Consider the following 17,041-nt stretch of genomic DNA (forward strand, 5'->3'; position numbering starts at 1 on the left):
TAATGTCTCTGGAATATTTGCCCTTTTTTCTTGTAGTTTTCCTTACCCACACTTTCTCTCCCTCATGGTAAGTATGCTATGTCACTTGTAAATCATGAAACCTCTCCTCTAGATCAGCCACATAATCCTAAACTTAATTATATGAGCTCCATGCCCGTGCACTAAGTAAAAGGTCAGCGGAGAGCACAATCTCCCGCCCAAATATATGTAAGGGGAAAACTTAGTGCTAGTGCTTCTGTAAGCCATCATGACATATCCTAATAATAATATATATATATATATATATATATATATATATATATATATATATATATATATATATATACACCGAGCAGCCATAACATTATGACCACTGACAGGTGAAGTGAATAACACTGATAATCTCGTTATCATGGCACCTGTCAGTGGGTGGGATATATTAGGCAGCAAGTGAACATTTTGTCCTCAAAGATGATGTGAAGCAGGAAAAATGGGCAAGCGTAAGGATCTGAGCGACTTTGACAAGGGCCAAATTGTGATGGCTAGACGACTGGGTCAGAGCATCTCCAAAACTGCAGCTCTTGTGGGGTGTTCCCGGTCTGCAGTGGTCAGTACCTATCAAAAGTGGTCCAAGGAAGGAAAAGCAGTGAACCAGCAACAGGGTCATGGGCGGCCAAGGCTCATTGATGCACGTGGGGAGTGAAGGCTGGCCCATGTGGTCCAATTCAACAGAAAAGCTACTGTAGCTCAAATAGATAAAAAAATGAATGCTGGTTCTGATAGAAAGGTGTCAGAACACACAGTGAAGCGCAGTTTGTTGTGTATGGGGCTGCGTAGCCGCAGACCAGTCAGGGTGCCCATGCTGACCCCTGTCCACTGCCGAAAGTGCCTACAATGGGCATGTGGGCATCAGAACTGGACCACGGAGCAATGGAAGAAGATGGCCTGGTCTGATGAATTATGTTTTCTTTTACATCACGTGGATGGCTGGGTGCATGTGTGTCGCTTACCTGGAGAATAAATGGCACCAGGATGCACTATGGTTACTATCTTTTACTATTACTATCTTTTAAATAAATGTTTAGTTTACATCTAAATGTTAAAACAGAGATTTAGCATTTATTTAAATCTGGAAAAACATACAAGTTTGAAGTTAAATCTGTGAAAAAAGACTTGAAAATAATAAGTGTGCACTGTTTTACATTTGGCGCCCCATAAATGTAGGGAAGTACAAAGTATGATTCCATCCCACCCCTTTCCTCGAATGCAGGGCTATGAAGAAAACCACTTTTTCTCATATTCCATCCTTACTGTAGGTATTCCGTACTATATTTCCCATTGCTCTCTGCTGTATTATTCTATTATGGAGAGTATTTTGTTGGTATTGCAAATGAGGAGTTACAGTAAATGTCAGTCCTGAGAGAAATAAATGTAATCTTCTTTTTCCGTCAGACAGCCATGTAAACAGGAAGCAGTTATTATAAGTGATACATATGTCACAGGAGGTGAAATTTTTTGAATGAGTCATCATTGATTGCGTTGGTATTATTTCCTAAATCAGAGCTTGTTAAATATTTTAAACAGTAGGGGTTTTAAGTTAACTGTAGAATTGTATAAATAACTTATTCAAGAACCAGCTCTTTTATTACACAATTTTAAAAGTAAAATCAAAGCAGATTGTAACTAGGTTCAATGTATTAATTGAGAGCTTGGTTGAATAAAAAAAACAGCAGGGTAGGGGGTCCTCTAGGACTAGTGTTGGAAACCCCTGGTGTTGGATTTCTTTTCAGTTGGGGTGGGTTTGGGGTGTACTTGTATAATTTGTATGTTTAATTGAGCCCTGATTTCCCCCTGAACACACCTGTTGCCAATAGGGTCATTGCTATTCAACAGGCTTCCCCAAAAGAAAGGTGAGTATTTTGTTGTTTAATAATGCTATAGAGATTAAAGTGTAAAGATACTTTCTGCAACTCATTTCAGTAAGATTTGTAACCCAACATGACTTCATGTCAACATTCAATATTTAATCCTCGGGATGTGCACGGAAAAGAAAATGTGAATGAGAAATTAGAGAAAAAAGAGCCCTACTACTCGCCTGTGCTGTCCCTGAGTCTCCCCTGCTTTTTGTATCCCAGGCCATTTGTGGCAAGCACCGGACCAAGCAGCCATTCGGAAAGGCTGAGACTATAGGCATAAGGACCTACCTGGACATAAGCTGTGCTCCTCAATCAAAGGATACATTAAGCCAGGACTCTTGTTTTATAGAGGCTATACACAGAATGAGACTATTTGATTATATATATTCTATATGACATGCCCTATAGAATAAAGGCTGTTTAAGCAGTGTATAGGAAAAGTGCTTGGAATTGTACCCTATGATGTGCAGTGTGTGCTGACCTGCCCAGTGAATACTTTGTGTTTTTGTATTGCTGGTGTGAGTATCACTCTGAGAAAGATGATCAAACAAGTAAATCATTTCCCTGTCCATTGTGGGATCTCCAGTGTCTTGCCAGCAACCTTACATGGGGAAGCCAATCAGCAGATTCGAGTGTCCTCTCCTCATAAATAAGGGTTTGTCTAGTCTCCTCAGTGAGAAGATTAAAGGCATTAACTCTATGACGAACACTCACAAATCAGCAGGTGGAAACTCCCTTGATAAAAGCGCACACTCAGGCATTCTTTCCCCTTCCTTCTTGTTTTTCTATGTTTCCACTAACACTTCAGTTGCATTTGACACCCCCGATCTCTGAAAAAGCACCTTATAGTATCTTATAGTTTTTTGCACCCCCACTGCCTGCAATGTTATCAGCTCTGTACTGCTGAACGGATCGCTATGTTTCCTGACCTGCCATACACCTTCCTTTCCAAACACTAACTGCTACACTCTTGTTTTTCACTCTGTCTGAGGAGAGAATGTGCACACCATGCATCTGACATTAAGTGGATATGCAAAGAGAACCAAGATGTCACATGCTTCCCATCCTGGGAAAGGATTTTGCTGGCATGGGCTTTTTGTTCCAGAAAGGTGTCTGATGATATAGACAGACCAAGGACTTGCTTTGGCCTGTAGAAGTTCATGTCCAGTACAAAAAATAAATAAGTAGACAGCTCTTGATGACAAACTTGGCATGTAGTGAGCGATTATGATGCTATGACATCCAAAGTACTGTTGACTTATTGCCTCTAGACTCAGTTGAGTTACGATAGACTCTTTACAATATCCCTGAATTGCAAAACAAGGACATTGAGGGCAATGACCTATGAAGTTGTTTTTCGGGTGGACTGACAGAATGGTACATGTGTGCATAGGAAGCCATTGCCATTTTCACATCTTACAAGTTGTCACATCATGGAATTTTCTATATAATATTCTAAAGTTTATAAGAGTACATGCAGAGAGGATTATTGTGTCTCAGGCTATTGCACAGTTTTTTGACACCGAAATGAAGGGGAGAGAGGCTTGTATTGTATTGTATCTAACACTCTGCCTTCCTGTTGCATGTTTCACAGTTTTTCTTGTCAGTTTATCACCTACATGAGCTGTGTGGGAGGAGCTGCCCTTATACCTCATTTGGTGAGCCATCTACTGTGATCTTTACTGTGACAGTGATGCTTTTGCAGAGAACAGGATATGATACATTCGTTTCGATTGTTCTGACTTAGCAACTGGTTCAAACTTCCTACCCAGGCCAAATTAGAAGGGGTGAGAGACTCTTCTCTGTCATGGGAAAATGTCTTCTCTTGCATGCTGTGTGCTTATGTTCCTTCTCCATGCAGGTAAAGATGGATCCACTTTCTTTCTTGGTTTATTTGCTTTTTGTGCTCTCAGGTGTGTGTTGAAAAGACAGACAGGTAAAGGAAAAAGTCTGTCACCTCCCTAGATTTTGTTATTCTGATTGTGTGGTTTATGTGGTGAGGTTGAGGTCTTTTGAAGTAAACAAAAATGAGTGGCTCAACTCATATTTTTAATAATTGCAGGTACATTTTCCAAATGGTGCAATAATAGTAATAATACAAATCATAATAATGCAAATTTGGTTGTACAAAATATTTTGTGCCGAGTTCATTTTTATGTGAGTAAAGAAACACAAGTAACATAAGTATAATCCTATTTTACAGACAACTCTCTCAACCTATTTTAGTGCTGTACCTTAGCTAAAGAGCTTTAGAGGTGAGTGTGTTTTTAGTGCCTCTTGGCAAAACTATAAAGTGATTAAACTATACAACAAATACACAAAGAGTGACAGGAAAGCACCCGAGTATTTGGAGAGAAGATAGAAAGGAAATTAAATTCAAAGTCAGCACTCAGAAATGGCTGAAAAAAGCTAGTTCTTGATTTGATTAGTTGGTCTAGGAATGCTGTTTTAATTGAATGAAGTGACTTTGATTGCTAATTGATTCAAGAAATGAAGGAAAATTAGAATAACATTATAATATGCAAGGTTAAAGTTTTCTTCTTAAAGACTTTGCAGGTGACCTTTAATGGCAAGTACTGATTTAAATTGGCTCATTGTCTTGACTTGTTTTTGTTTTTTGCCACTGTAAGTTTCAGAACAGCTATCTTATTGTTCGGTTTCTCCTTTTTGGTAAATCTTCTTACTAATCTCAGTTTCACATGAGACACAGAAAACTGAATACTATTTAAATGTCCTTCCTATAGCCATGTCAGAAATGTATCTCCTTTTGCGTAAATTAACAGAATTTCAAGCTAGGCCCCCACAAATGTCTCCCTGATCCAGTTAATTCAGAAGGAAAAAAATCTAATCTTAATGAAAGCTTGTTTACAGGGGAGTCAAACCCCAACTGTATTTCAGACTACGGTGTAACCCTGATTTTAACACTAAACTTCACTTAATTGCAAAATATAGCAGGATATAAAAGGTTCCCAAGACCAGGTTTGGGAAACCCTGCCCTAAACACATATAGACGTTTGACAAATTAAAGGAAAAACCAACATGAACTGACTCAGTAAGGTGTTGGACACCACGAGCTACCAGAACAGCTTCAATGCTCTTGGCACAGATTCTACGAGTCTCTGGACTCTACTGGAGGGATGAACACTGTTCTTCCAAATGATGATGGTGGTGGAGAGTGCTGTCTAACACAACGTTCCAAAATCTTCCATAGGTGTTCAACTTTGTTGAGATCTGTTGACTGTGAAGGCCATAGCATATGATTCACATACTTTTCATACTCATCAAACCATTCAGTGAGCCCTCGTGCCCTGTGGATGGGGCATGATGGGACAAATGCCCTCCACAGCATAACAGAGCCTTTGGAACCCCTCACTGGGGTCCAGCAGTCAGGCCTGTGCCGTTCTCTTGGTGTTGCCACACATGCACTCGCCCACTTGTCAAGAACACTAACCAGTTGAGCGTCTTTGTGACTGAAGCTCCTGCCATTCGTGCCCCAGTAATGACCCCTCTTTTATAATCACTTAGATCCTGTCCTCTTGCCATCTTGATCCAAAATCGAGGTTAACTGAGCCTGTTCATCATTTGTATACATGCCACAGAGCATGATAGGATGTTAATTGCTTAATTGTGTCATGCAGTACACCTGTTTGGAGGCATCTGCATTCATTATGTTCCTCCATTCATTTATTTTGGTTTTTTCTTCAATTTGTCACTCGTCTGTATGTAAGTGTACAGCCAATCTTAATGTCATCTGCATCTCTAGTTTTAGCTTAACTTGGTCAAATTTGGTAAATTTGTACTTTACTGTTTTTAAATTATGATTTTAATATGGCAATTAGTCTAACCCCTATAGAGCACTCCGAACCTTTTTTGGTAACTGTGAATAAGATGCCCTGTGCCCGTATTCATAAAGCATCTGAGAGTAATAAATCGGTCCTAAGTGTCTGAAATATCTGAGAGTGACGTCAATGTGCTCCTACTTTCACTCTTAGGAGTTAAAGCTATTCATAAAGAGTCTTTAGAAATAAAAGTCCACCTAACTTGACCAATATTTAGGACAGCTCACAAGGTCCCCTAACTAGTTAGAAGTTGGGAGATGGCAGAAGAACATGGCATCAGTGCACCTTCTGTGAAAGGAAAGGTGTTACAGCGAGTGTGATTATTATTATTGTGTCAATATAGATTGGAAACAAAGTGAATATCCTTGGTTACTGAACAAGTCAGAAATGCAGTTTCTTCCACCACTGTCAGAAATGCGTCACTGTCAGCAGAGATAGAGGTGGTGACAATGTTGCATGTCTGGCCACAGGGAAAATGCAACAATATAACTGAGGATTTGGGACCATCATCACCATCTTCAAGAAGCACAATTTTCCATCAAACCATAATGACATTAACAGCACACGAGATAATCAATGATTATGCATATATAATCAATGCTATCCTAATCAATTCATAATCAATGCTACCCTATATTAATCAAGGGTTTTACATTACTCCGTGTTCTGTATTCAACCATTTTTAACAAAAATAAAAGTAAAAAATAAGCCGAAAAACTATTTAAAAATGATCCACTTATACAAGTCATATACACAATAAACTGTATGCACTGCGATGAATACATGTTTACTTTAATTAGCATTTTATTCAATACAGAAAAAGTGTCCGAAATACTGAATCTGTGTAAAACCCTTCATGAATGTACCCCAGTGTTTCCAGTTGTAGACAATATGCTATGTACAACAAAAGGATAAATAGTGTTACATGTAAGATGTTTAATGTATATTTTATGATCATGATTATGAATGTTAAATTAATCTAGCAATTTAATTCCACGTAGCACCTTAACGTCCTAGTAATGAAGGAATGAGGGGAAAACATGTATTATTGTTTGTCAATTTATAAACAAATAAAAGGCTGAGTTAGCTTAGCTTATTCCTATAGTTGTCTTTTCACTTCTGCTTGTCTTGGTGTGATCCTGTGTTTTGTTTTTCCAAAATGAAGAAAATACTTCACAGTAAGCCGTATTCTAACCTAAACTGTCATGAAAATGTGCTATGTTTTTTCTAGGAATGGATCCTACTCTTGGCGTAAGTAGGTGTAAGAGACTTTATGACTGACTTCTACCTCCTACTCGGAGTGAGAAATAATCTTACTCCTAAACTAACTTTTATCATGTTTCCTAGGAGTCATTCTGGGATGCCACACATGTGAGACAAAATAAAATCTTAAATAATAATAACTGCAACTAGAATTAGACAGCTTGGTACCTCAGGATCAGCTCAGGTTTCCCACTGGACATACGTTTTACTTTTAAAGTTTATAATGGCGTGGGCGGGAGGAGGGGGTTGGCGTGCACAATGTTCTGTTAAAGACTTGAGTTGAAGTTTGAAAATAATGGGAAACGCTTGTTTATTGTGTGGAACTCCTCACCATTTAGGTTTGCACAGCATGCACTTACTTCTCCTTTCCTTTTCTGTGGAACTGCTATAGCACTCCAATTCACAGAACTACACAGGAGCTGGGGTGACTGTGGAATTTCATTGGTTGTATTAAATACCCTAATATTAGTTTATTAGCTATGAAAGAAGGACACCATCTTGTTAAGCAGAATTTATTCAGGGTAACACAACAAAACATCTACTGTGCATGTGCCCGCCAGTGCTGGCTCCAAAGGTTAACCCATAATTAACCCCAATACTTATATTGTACATATCATCACAGTGACATCACTCCCCTAGACCTGCAAGGGTATTCAGTCTTCTGTTGATGTAGTGTAGCAGTGCAAGCTTATAGGGGGCTTGCTTTTTTGTTTTTGTGTTTGTTTGTTTGGATTGTGCACCTGTGATGGCAGTTCAGATTGGAGGTCTGGGCCCATATGGCACAGTCACAGCAGGAGCAGACCTGGGTTTTAAAGGGAAAAAACAAACATCTCTTTTGTTGCAGCTATGCCTGGGGCAGGAGAGCAGGTTTATGGAGAAAAGGGGAAATCCATCACACTAGATGTACCCAAGCAATATCTGAAGGACATGAAGGACTTGACTTGGCTCTTAAAGGAATCTAAGATTGTAATTGTAAAATACTCCAATAACTTCATGGCTACACCATACAAATCGAGGGTCAGCTTCCATAGAGAAAACTGTTCCTTGACATTGAAAAACCTGACAGTCAAAGATAATGGTGAGTACGAGGCCATTGTGACCGACTCAAGAGGAAAGGAGAATCCTCAAATACGTTACAAGCTCGAGGTACAAGGTATGTCTGGCTTGACTATTGAAACTGAAACTATTGCTTCAGTGATAAGGACTGCAAAGGGATCTCTGATGCTTTGTGTATATATGTATATATGTGTATATGTCTCCATTACATTGGTACATAATCAGGGTGTAGTTCATTAACATTCCGTCACATTCATTTTAGCCAACAGCTCAGCTCTTATGTGTGTGTGTGTGTGTGTGTGTGTGTGTGTGTGAGAGAGCGAGTGAAAGAGAGAGAGTGTAGGTGTGATTTCTCGCTATAAAAGATGACCCTGTTCTTTCTCCGGGAAATCCCAGCTCCGGTTTCCTCGCTCTCCATCCAGGTCAATAAGGTGCGCACACCTGACGGGGGCTGCAATTTCACTCTGAAGTGCTCCGCAGAGAAAGGGACCCATGTGTCATTCCACTGGGCCGAGGAGGATACTAAGAAAACATTACACAGTGACACACTGGAGCTTACTCGGGACTCTGACTACAGCGGGAACAATTCTTTCACATGTTTCGCACAAAATAATGTCAGCCATGCCTCGGTTACTGCAAAGATGGTTGAGTGTGCCATGCCAAGTGCAGGTCAGTCTATTGACTTCCATTCAGTTCAAAGTGCATAATCCATACCATAGTCTTTCAGGATTTATTTTGTATCCATTGCTTTCCTGAATAATCATTCTAATTACCATTCCTAATATCTCAGGTATGGAGACAACCATTGGGGTGACCACAGCTTTGCTCCTGATTCTGATTTTGACGACTGCGGTTGTTTTGATCTTCTGGCGAAAGAAGTGCACCAAGAACCCCGCAGGTAATGCCTTTCCCAGTCTGATGATGCCTATAAAACCTTATGAAGGTTTAGTGTCGGATGCTCAATTGTTTCAATTTCCTTCTAGGGGCCCTCTACGGGAACGTGAGCATAGAAAAGAGGTGCAACGAGACCTCTGTGGTCACGCTGTACGACACTGTGAACCCGAGAATCCAAACGATGGAACTGGAGCCGGGAGTGACCACTGTGTACGCCACTGCAACTTCCGTCAGGCCTTCAGAGCATGCCAAGGAATGTTACTCAGTGGTCAACCACAACGCCCAAGTTCCACTTACTGAAGCAGAGACCATCTACGAGGTGGTGCAGTCTCCCGCCCCCGAGATGGGTTACAAACGACTGTCTTGACTTAGTGCGGCAGTAAGAACAAGTTCTGGGATACGTCCTGGGATATGCCGTTCCTCATTGCTACAGACATTTGTCTGACTTGGACTGCAACCAAACTGAAATAAGCCCGGCCACAGTGCATACCTCAGTTGCAGCACTGCTGGAACCAGTGACCCGGTTCATTGAGCTGTGGAGAGCCTCCACTCGTTCGAAGGCTGAGCTGTTATGAGTCAAGATAAAGCTGGTAAAGCTTTAGAGGTAAAGCACGATTATCTGAGCATCACCAGAGTTAGGCGTATGTACAGTCAGCCAGGGTTTACCTGAGCTTATTGGGCAGAAACAAGCTCAACCTGGGCCTATGAATCTGCAGTGATGTCAGTCAGAGCACTGTCAATCCGCTGTCCACTGCCTGAGTGCAGCTGTTTGCACCGTAGGTTGCTGAAGAAGCAGGTGTGTATGTTGTCTTCATCTCTCCTCCTTGCTGGTACAAGGAGTTCTTGATATTGATTAACAAAATCTGATCACAAGATAAACTCACACAGTTTGTTTTTTAGTTTTTTCTCAACGCATTTATTTGTATTTTCACTGAGTTTCAGTTTCCTCTTCATTCTCTATTACACGTGTTGATCATGTATTGGGCATGCCGTGGTTTGTTTTTTTCTGTACATAATCCAGAGCTCCTTTCCCACCACATTGTACTTTGGGTGATAACAAAAAGTTGCCATTATGTCATTAATATGTACAATAGCATAAATCTATCATATTAAAAAGCTAATAGTTGGTTAATTTCCTTTTTCTGAAATGTTTCTTGTGATTTTATTTTTGTAATGTTCGATTCATGTTTTGCAAGGAATGAGCTTATGGGGCCGTGCACAGCTTCACAGCTTTGCTCCAGTAGACCGGCTTTGCTCCCTAAACAACAAAAGCAAGGACTTCTGAATTGAAATCGTCTTATCTGGATTCTTCGTCTCAAGTTTCCCCATTTCACTTCAGCCAGCATTCAATTGCAGTTCTTGACAGGACACAGATATACACCACAACAATGACCTTGGCAGTCACATCATTATTGGTTTATTTATAGAAATGGAGGAATAAACCAAAGACCTGTCAGATCCTGCCGAGATAATGGCCTCTTTGGAAGATCATATAGCTTGATTTAAAGCGGTTATGGATGGGGGATGTTTTAGAATCAACATCATCCGTGCTCTTGTTTGTGGTGTTTTTTTTTTTTTTTGGTTGTGCGGAGGAGGCATAAGGGAGCCACAGCATGTTTCTGAGTGGAAGTGAAAAAAGGTGCATTGCTGTTCCAAAACAGCTCCACGGTCCCGGGTTCCTGGCTCGCAGGGCTTGTCTGTGTGGAGTTTGCATGTTCTCCACGTGGGTTTTCTCCAGACACTCCGGTTTCCTCCCACCATCCAAAGATGTGCAGATTAAGCTGATTGGTCTCTCTAAATTGCCCGGTGTGTGTGTTGCCCATCGATGGACTGACGTCCCATCCTGGGTGTATTCCTGCCTTGCACCCTATGCCTGCCGGGATTGGCTCCGTCTTCCCCGCGACCCTCACCAGGATAAGCGGTTTTGAAAATGGATAGATGGATAGATGCTGTTCCAAAAGTGTTTTTTTTTGTGCTCAAGTAACAGAAACCTGTTTGGAAAATAAATGGTTTGCAAAATGTAGTGCAGCTTTTCTTTTTGGGAGATTCTCCCCGCAGAAGTATGGGGGGTGGGGGGGACAACTATGTTCTGTGTATGTCACTCTTTAGTGCCAAAGCACTCTATATTGTGTCACCCTACTGATCAAAGACATCTGAATGAATGAAAGCGTGCAGGTGGTATTCCATTCTGCTGCTAAGCAGAAGGAAATTCTACATACTTAAAGTTAAGATAGCGTATTACAGTGGCGTTACAGACTAAATAAATAATGGGATTATTTAGCTCTGAGTCTGGAGATTTCAAAAACAAGACCTAATGATCAGGAGTTTTGAGTTCCAGGGAAAACTGGAGGAACTGCTCCCCCCCAAAACATAAATAACTCTGGGATCACCTTTTTCACTTATGGATTGCTTTTGAATATGACCCGATTTGTATATAGGACACTGCCTGGAGTAGTGAAGGAGGAACTCTTCAGCACTAGGTTTTAAACAACCGATGCTTCACTTCTTTCAGCCACTGAAGATCGTGTTAATCTTGGTTATGCCACTGAGATTAAGTACTAGATGTCATTGTGGCTCCAGGACTAGAATCAGATAGCACCACTCCTTAAACAGTGCAGAGATTTATCACCCCCCTTATTTTATGCTCTTGTGTTCTGACCACCACCTCCACGCTGGGAATCCGGAGCTTGCATTGTACACACAGGTCCTTGGATAAGGGGGGCACTTTGAGCATCGATTTCCATTAATTAACTGTAGCAACTTGTAAATAAAGTGGTAAATTCTAGTTTTAAAAATCCATTAAACATTTACGTCTGGGTGGGTGGGGGGGACTAACATGTCTAACTTGCCGTTTAAAGAAGAGAATCTCAGAGAGCAGCACTGAATAATGCAGAGGCTGAATTAGCTATGCATAATCAATGAGAAAACACAGTGTTTTTAAAGCCCCTCTGGCCATGAACATTAGATGGGTAAACAGTGATTTGCTCTGATCAAACACTCGGGAGGATATCGGGTGTACTGCAAGGGGGAGTCCTGGACAAAGAGGTACTAGCAGGGTAGAGTGTGGTGTTCGCAAACATCTGCACTGCTGGGTACATCTTACATTTGCACAATATGCAATATAATGCTCATAAGATTATGTGTTATTAGATTATTTGTGGGGGCTTAGGAGGATGTGCCCAGGAAACCATGTGTCACACGGACAGATAGCACAGACACCAAAATCTGCTGACAATCAGCCCACAGTAAAAGCCACACTGCCATCATCTCCAATCACCCACTCCTCACACATTGCTCATACTCGTGCCACCTACAAGGAAATCGGGGACGTGGCCCTAGGTGGTGTGGTGATCTGTCTTTGGCTTCCCATTGGTAGATGGTAGATTGATAGATTGGTAGATTGGTAAGGTTCCTCATCCTCCCACCAGTCTCTCCTCACAGGCATACTCCAAGCCTCCGTCCTGGGCCCCCTCCTGTTCTCTCTCTACACTCACTCCCTGGGCCCCCTCTTCACATCCCATGGTTTCTCTTATCACTTCTACGCTGATGATGCCCAGATCTTCCTGTCTTTTCCCTCCTCTGACCCTCTCATCCCCTCTCGCATCTTTTCCTGCTTGTCTGCGATCTCTGCCTGGATGCACTCACACCACCTCAAGCTCAACCTCTCCAAATTGGATCGCCTCTTTTCCCCCCACTCTTCCTCACCTTCTGCTGACCTCCCCATCTCGATGCCCTTGGAATCCACCACACTCTCTCCTTCTTCTTCCGCTAAAAATCTAGGAGTCACCCTCGATCCTGCGCTCTCCTACACCCAGCACATCACCACGCTGACACGCACCTGCAGATTCTTCCTGAGCAACATACGCCGGATCCGTCCATTCCTCACCGACTACTCAACTCAGCTGCTCGTCCAGTCGCTGGTCCTCTCCCGCCTGGACTACTGCAACTCCCTCCTGGCCGGCCTTCCTGCATCTACTACCCGCTGCTCCAGCTCATCCAGAACTCTGCGGCTCGTCTGGTATTCTCTCTGCCACGATTCGCACACGCTACTCCACTGCTCCGCTCCCTCCACTGGCTCCCGATACCGGCACGCATTCAGTTCAAGACACTGACCCTCACCTACCTATCTCGACCACACTGCACCAAGATACCTTCAGACACTCGTCTCTCCATACATCCCCTCCAGACACTGCGCTCCTCCAGTGCCAGAAGACTAACTCTGCCTCCTCTCCACTCTCCTTCCTCCAGAGCCGCTCCTTCTCATCCCTGAACCCTAAGTGGTGGAACGACCTGCCCACCGAAGTCAAAACAGCAGAGTCCTTGACCTCATTCCAGTACTTACTCAAGACACATCTTTTCAGGCAGTACTCTCGTCTAAGAAAGCACTTTACAACGTTTCATCATACTTCTTGCCTTGCATTACTAGTACTTGTATTATTTTGATTTCCCCTATGCTCCATTTCCTTTTGCCCTTGATTGTGACCTAACATCTTGTCTGCACTCAGCTTTTACAATCCAGGATGTAAGACCTCATATTGTATTCACATATTGTGTAAATTGGAACTAGTAAAATGTATTATGCTTTCAATTTCACTGTATTATGTACATTTGAATTTGTAATGTTTTATGCCTTGTACTGAACTATACTCTTGCACTTTGTATTGCGCTTATATTTTGTAAGTCGCCCTGGATAAGGGCATCTGCAAATAAATAAATAAATAAATAAAAATAATAAATGACCCGCCAGGCCTGACATACTGGGCTGAATTATATACTGGAGTGCTGCTGACTGCAATGGGTGTGAGTTTGCTACAACGGATTACACTTCCATTTGTAACTCAAGTGGGCCCAGCTCATGACAACTGACTGGAATTCTGGGAAGCCACTGCTTCATTCTAGAACGACTTGGGCAAATGTTCTTCATTTTACCTATTTAAACATAACGGAGCAGACATTACATACAATGTCAGCTATTCATAAGGCACGTTTTTCTCGTGCGCCGAGTTCTGCAACATACATTTTGTCCACATGAGGGCACTATCAATTACATTTTCACTGTTCTCTCTTCAAATTGTAGGTATGTTTCCCTAGAAAGAATGGAGTTTGTTTTGGAATGCACGTGATGTCATCATTAGGAAAAAGCAATTTATTACAGGCTTTTAGAGGCGTTTCTCCAAGCATCTGAATAAATACATAATCAAATAAAGAAACAAAAAAAAAAAAAACTGGATAACACTTTACAACAATGGGCACAAATTCTTAATGAATCAGTGAATGTACCCCACAGGACTAGCATATGAATGCCTCCCGCTCCACTGAGTTCTGATGATCACATATCATCCTCTGCCCCCTAAATCTGACCCTAAACTTGTTATACATGTGATAAACAGCTTGAGAGCGTATCCGTGTGCTATTCCTGTGGTATCCATACCTCAAGATATTAAGAACGAGTGCCAATTACTGTAAAGTGGGACCAATAACTGGAATAGAACAATTGTACAGTGATAGGCAGATCTTTGCAGTAAATAAACAAAAACAACAGAAATATAATTTAGTAGCTGCAGTTTAAATTGGAAAGGAAATCCATGGACATGTAATTAGGGTATTTTAAGTGCATATAAAAACGAGATTTAAGATTCTGTAGGACTTTCATCTGCTCTAATTACTGCTATGACCTTTTGGGGGCATTATGTCCACAAGCCATAGTATGACTAGTTGTTTTTGTTTCTTAAACAGCGCTGCATGGAAATGCATGTTTACATTTTCCATAAAACGCCTCTCTTGCTTCTCTTGTGATGTAGACATCCCAAATCCACCTTCTCTTCGTCCCCTCAACTTATTCATATTTGTATAAAGTGGGATCAAAGTTAGCGATTGTTGAGGGGAAGTCCAAATCCCCCGACCCACAAAAATGATGTTTGACATGCATACGTATTTCAGACAGTTATAGTCCCATTCTAAATATACTTTAAAACATTAATATGCAACAAAACGACATATATATATATATATATATATATATATATATATATATATATATATATATATATATATATCCTTCAGATTTACACATTGAAGCATGCCTGTTAGGGGAAGGAGGTGCGTGAGGAACTCGTCTTTTATCTCAGCAGACGACGTTTCAAGAGATATGAAAGTTTCAAGAAAGCGCAAGCCCTTTTCAGTGTAAAACGTTGCCTCTCTTGTATATTCACAGCTATTGCAATGACATTTATAAAAAGCCTCGGGCGATCTTCAACACAGCACACACACACACACACACACACACACACATATACATACACATGCATCCTCTCTCTCTCTCTCTCTCTCTCTCTCTCTCTCTCTCTCTCTCTCTCTCTGTGCAGTACTGCATGTGGCCTGTAGAAGACACACAGCGCCCCTTTTCTTAAAAAACACAAAACTGAGATTTACAGAGACACACACACACAAGAGCTGAGCGCAGTTTCGCAGGAGCTGTAATTGGGGGGAATAGCGGGCAAGGGGAGTTCCAAGTTGAATCCCAGATTTCTTTCCCAGAAAGAAGTGCAAACAGCAGAAACAACACCCGATCTCAATTAAAGTCCAGGGGAATTACAAAAAAAAAAGAAAAAAGAAAAAGAAACGAAACGAAAAGAAAAGAAAAAAAAAGACGCAACTTGATGCTGTGTCTACTTCCAAAGCAAGGACTATTAACGGAGCGCGATTGAGGGGCTTGTCGGAACTTCATGAACCAAATCAAGCCATGCTATTTTTATGGATTATAACTTTCGCTTCCAGTCTACAGAAAGGTAAGCGACGCCGTTTCCAAAGCCGACAAGCACGCACATTCCCGGGAAAAAAACCCCAAAACACAGCTCTCCCCTGGACGCGTCTGCAGGAAAAGTTTGCGGGCTTTGCGTCATTGGCTCCTGGTGCTTCATGCGGGCGTGTGCGTGTCGTGTTTATGGGCGAATAACGTTTTGCTACAAAGTAATGAAAGCGCCGCTGCTCTTGTGAAAGTGTTTCTGCTCTCAATGGCTGGACTTGCGTGCGTTGACGTGATCCCCACCTCTCAGGCACCAATACCATTTAAAACATGCTCTAGATCTATTGAGATAAATGCAATCCTTGTACTTGACTATTGTTCCCACAAAAAAAGACGACCTCACGGTGTAATCCCTGGCTACAGCTGGACTGGTACTGCCTCTCCAATGGAGCTGACGGTGACTACAGCAAAATTGCATAGTACCTGTTTGAATTGTGAATGGCTTCATTTCTTTAGTGTCGGCTATCACACGGACCTGTTTCCTCCGAGGCACAGCTTCGCCCGGGATGCATGCACGGTTTCATTGGGGATGTGTCATGTGAAAGGCTTGTAGCTCAAATCCTAGAAATGGTGAAACAGAAGCAAAAGATGATTTCATTGTTTAACTGTTTGCTGGCTTCTTGGGGTTTGTAATATTGTCACATTCCAGCTCACAATATCGGTTTGCTTTCTTAGTGATAGACTATTTTTTGACTTTCTTATCAAAGGAATGTCAGATGGTAATGTATGTTAATGTTAATTTCCCAGTACTAGATTATTTATATATATATATATATATATATATATATATATATATATATATATATATATATATATATAATGTGTGTGTGTGTGTGTGTGTGTGTGTGTGTATTATACCCACATAGCACACACAACATTAAGCAAATTATTACTGACAGATACAGTTAAAGACTCTATAGTAGATAACTATTGTATACTATAGCTATGCTACTATTTACTATGCAATAACTATTTCCAGATATATTGGCTGCATATGCACATGCACATTCAAATACACATCCACAACTAAATCCCACCTATTCTTGTCTTCATATGTAAAAAAAAAAAAAGTGCTGATTTGAATATGTTCTGCGCACCGGGCTGTGCCCCTTCCCCCCTGTTGTGAACCACTGGCGTTTTCTGTGGCAGCCGTGCCTGGAGAGGTTCTCAGATGCCTCGCCTCGACAGCAGTCCAGCCGTGCGCCAAGGTGCCTGTGAGGTGAACGTGCTCGGTGCCTGGCCATTGTCTAAATCTGTGGGCGAGGGAATCCATTTGCCGAGTCGTATCT

At 41.5% G+C, this 17,041-nt stretch overlaps 2 protein-coding genes across 4 annotated transcripts in view; both read left to right on the forward strand.

The window, feature by feature from the left end:
• Positions 1-3,621: 3,621 nt before the first annotated feature.
• LOC136768754 (T-lymphocyte surface antigen Ly-9) lies at positions 3,622-10,970 on the forward strand. Of its 2 annotated transcripts, XM_066723111.1 has the most exons (5): positions 3,622-3,756; positions 7,842-8,150; positions 8,450-8,722; positions 8,844-8,951; positions 9,037-10,970. In XM_066723111.1, the coding sequence occupies exons 1-5, from the start codon at positions 3,711-3,713 to the stop codon at positions 9,312-9,314; spliced, it is 1,014 nt and encodes a 337-aa protein (XP_066579208.1). In that variant the 5' UTR covers positions 3,622-3,710; the 3' UTR covers positions 9,315-10,970. The 2 variants fall into 2 exon arrangements, with proteins under 2 accessions (XP_066579208.1, XP_066579209.1); XM_066723112.1 differs by lacking the exon at positions 3,622-3,756 and having other exon boundaries at positions 3,789-8,150.
• A 4,394-nt stretch (positions 10,971-15,364) lies between these two features.
• The window catches only part of kirrel1a (kirre like nephrin family adhesion molecule 1a), a 91,174-nt gene continuing 89,497 nt past the window's right edge, over positions 15,365-17,041 (forward strand). For both annotated transcript variants that reach the window (XM_066723113.1, XM_066723114.1), the window contains exon 1: positions 15,365-15,735. In XM_066723113.1, the coding sequence (XP_066579210.1) occupies positions 15,690-15,735 (46 nt within the window). In that variant the 5' untranslated portion in view covers positions 15,365-15,689. The remainder of the gene's footprint in view (positions 15,736-17,041) is intronic.

This window comes from Amia ocellicauda, chromosome 14 (assembly GCF_036373705.1).
Source record: "Amia ocellicauda isolate fAmiCal2 chromosome 14, fAmiCal2.hap1, whole genome shotgun sequence".
NCBI lineage: Eukaryota > Metazoa > Chordata > Actinopteri > Amiiformes > Amiidae > Amia > Amia ocellicauda.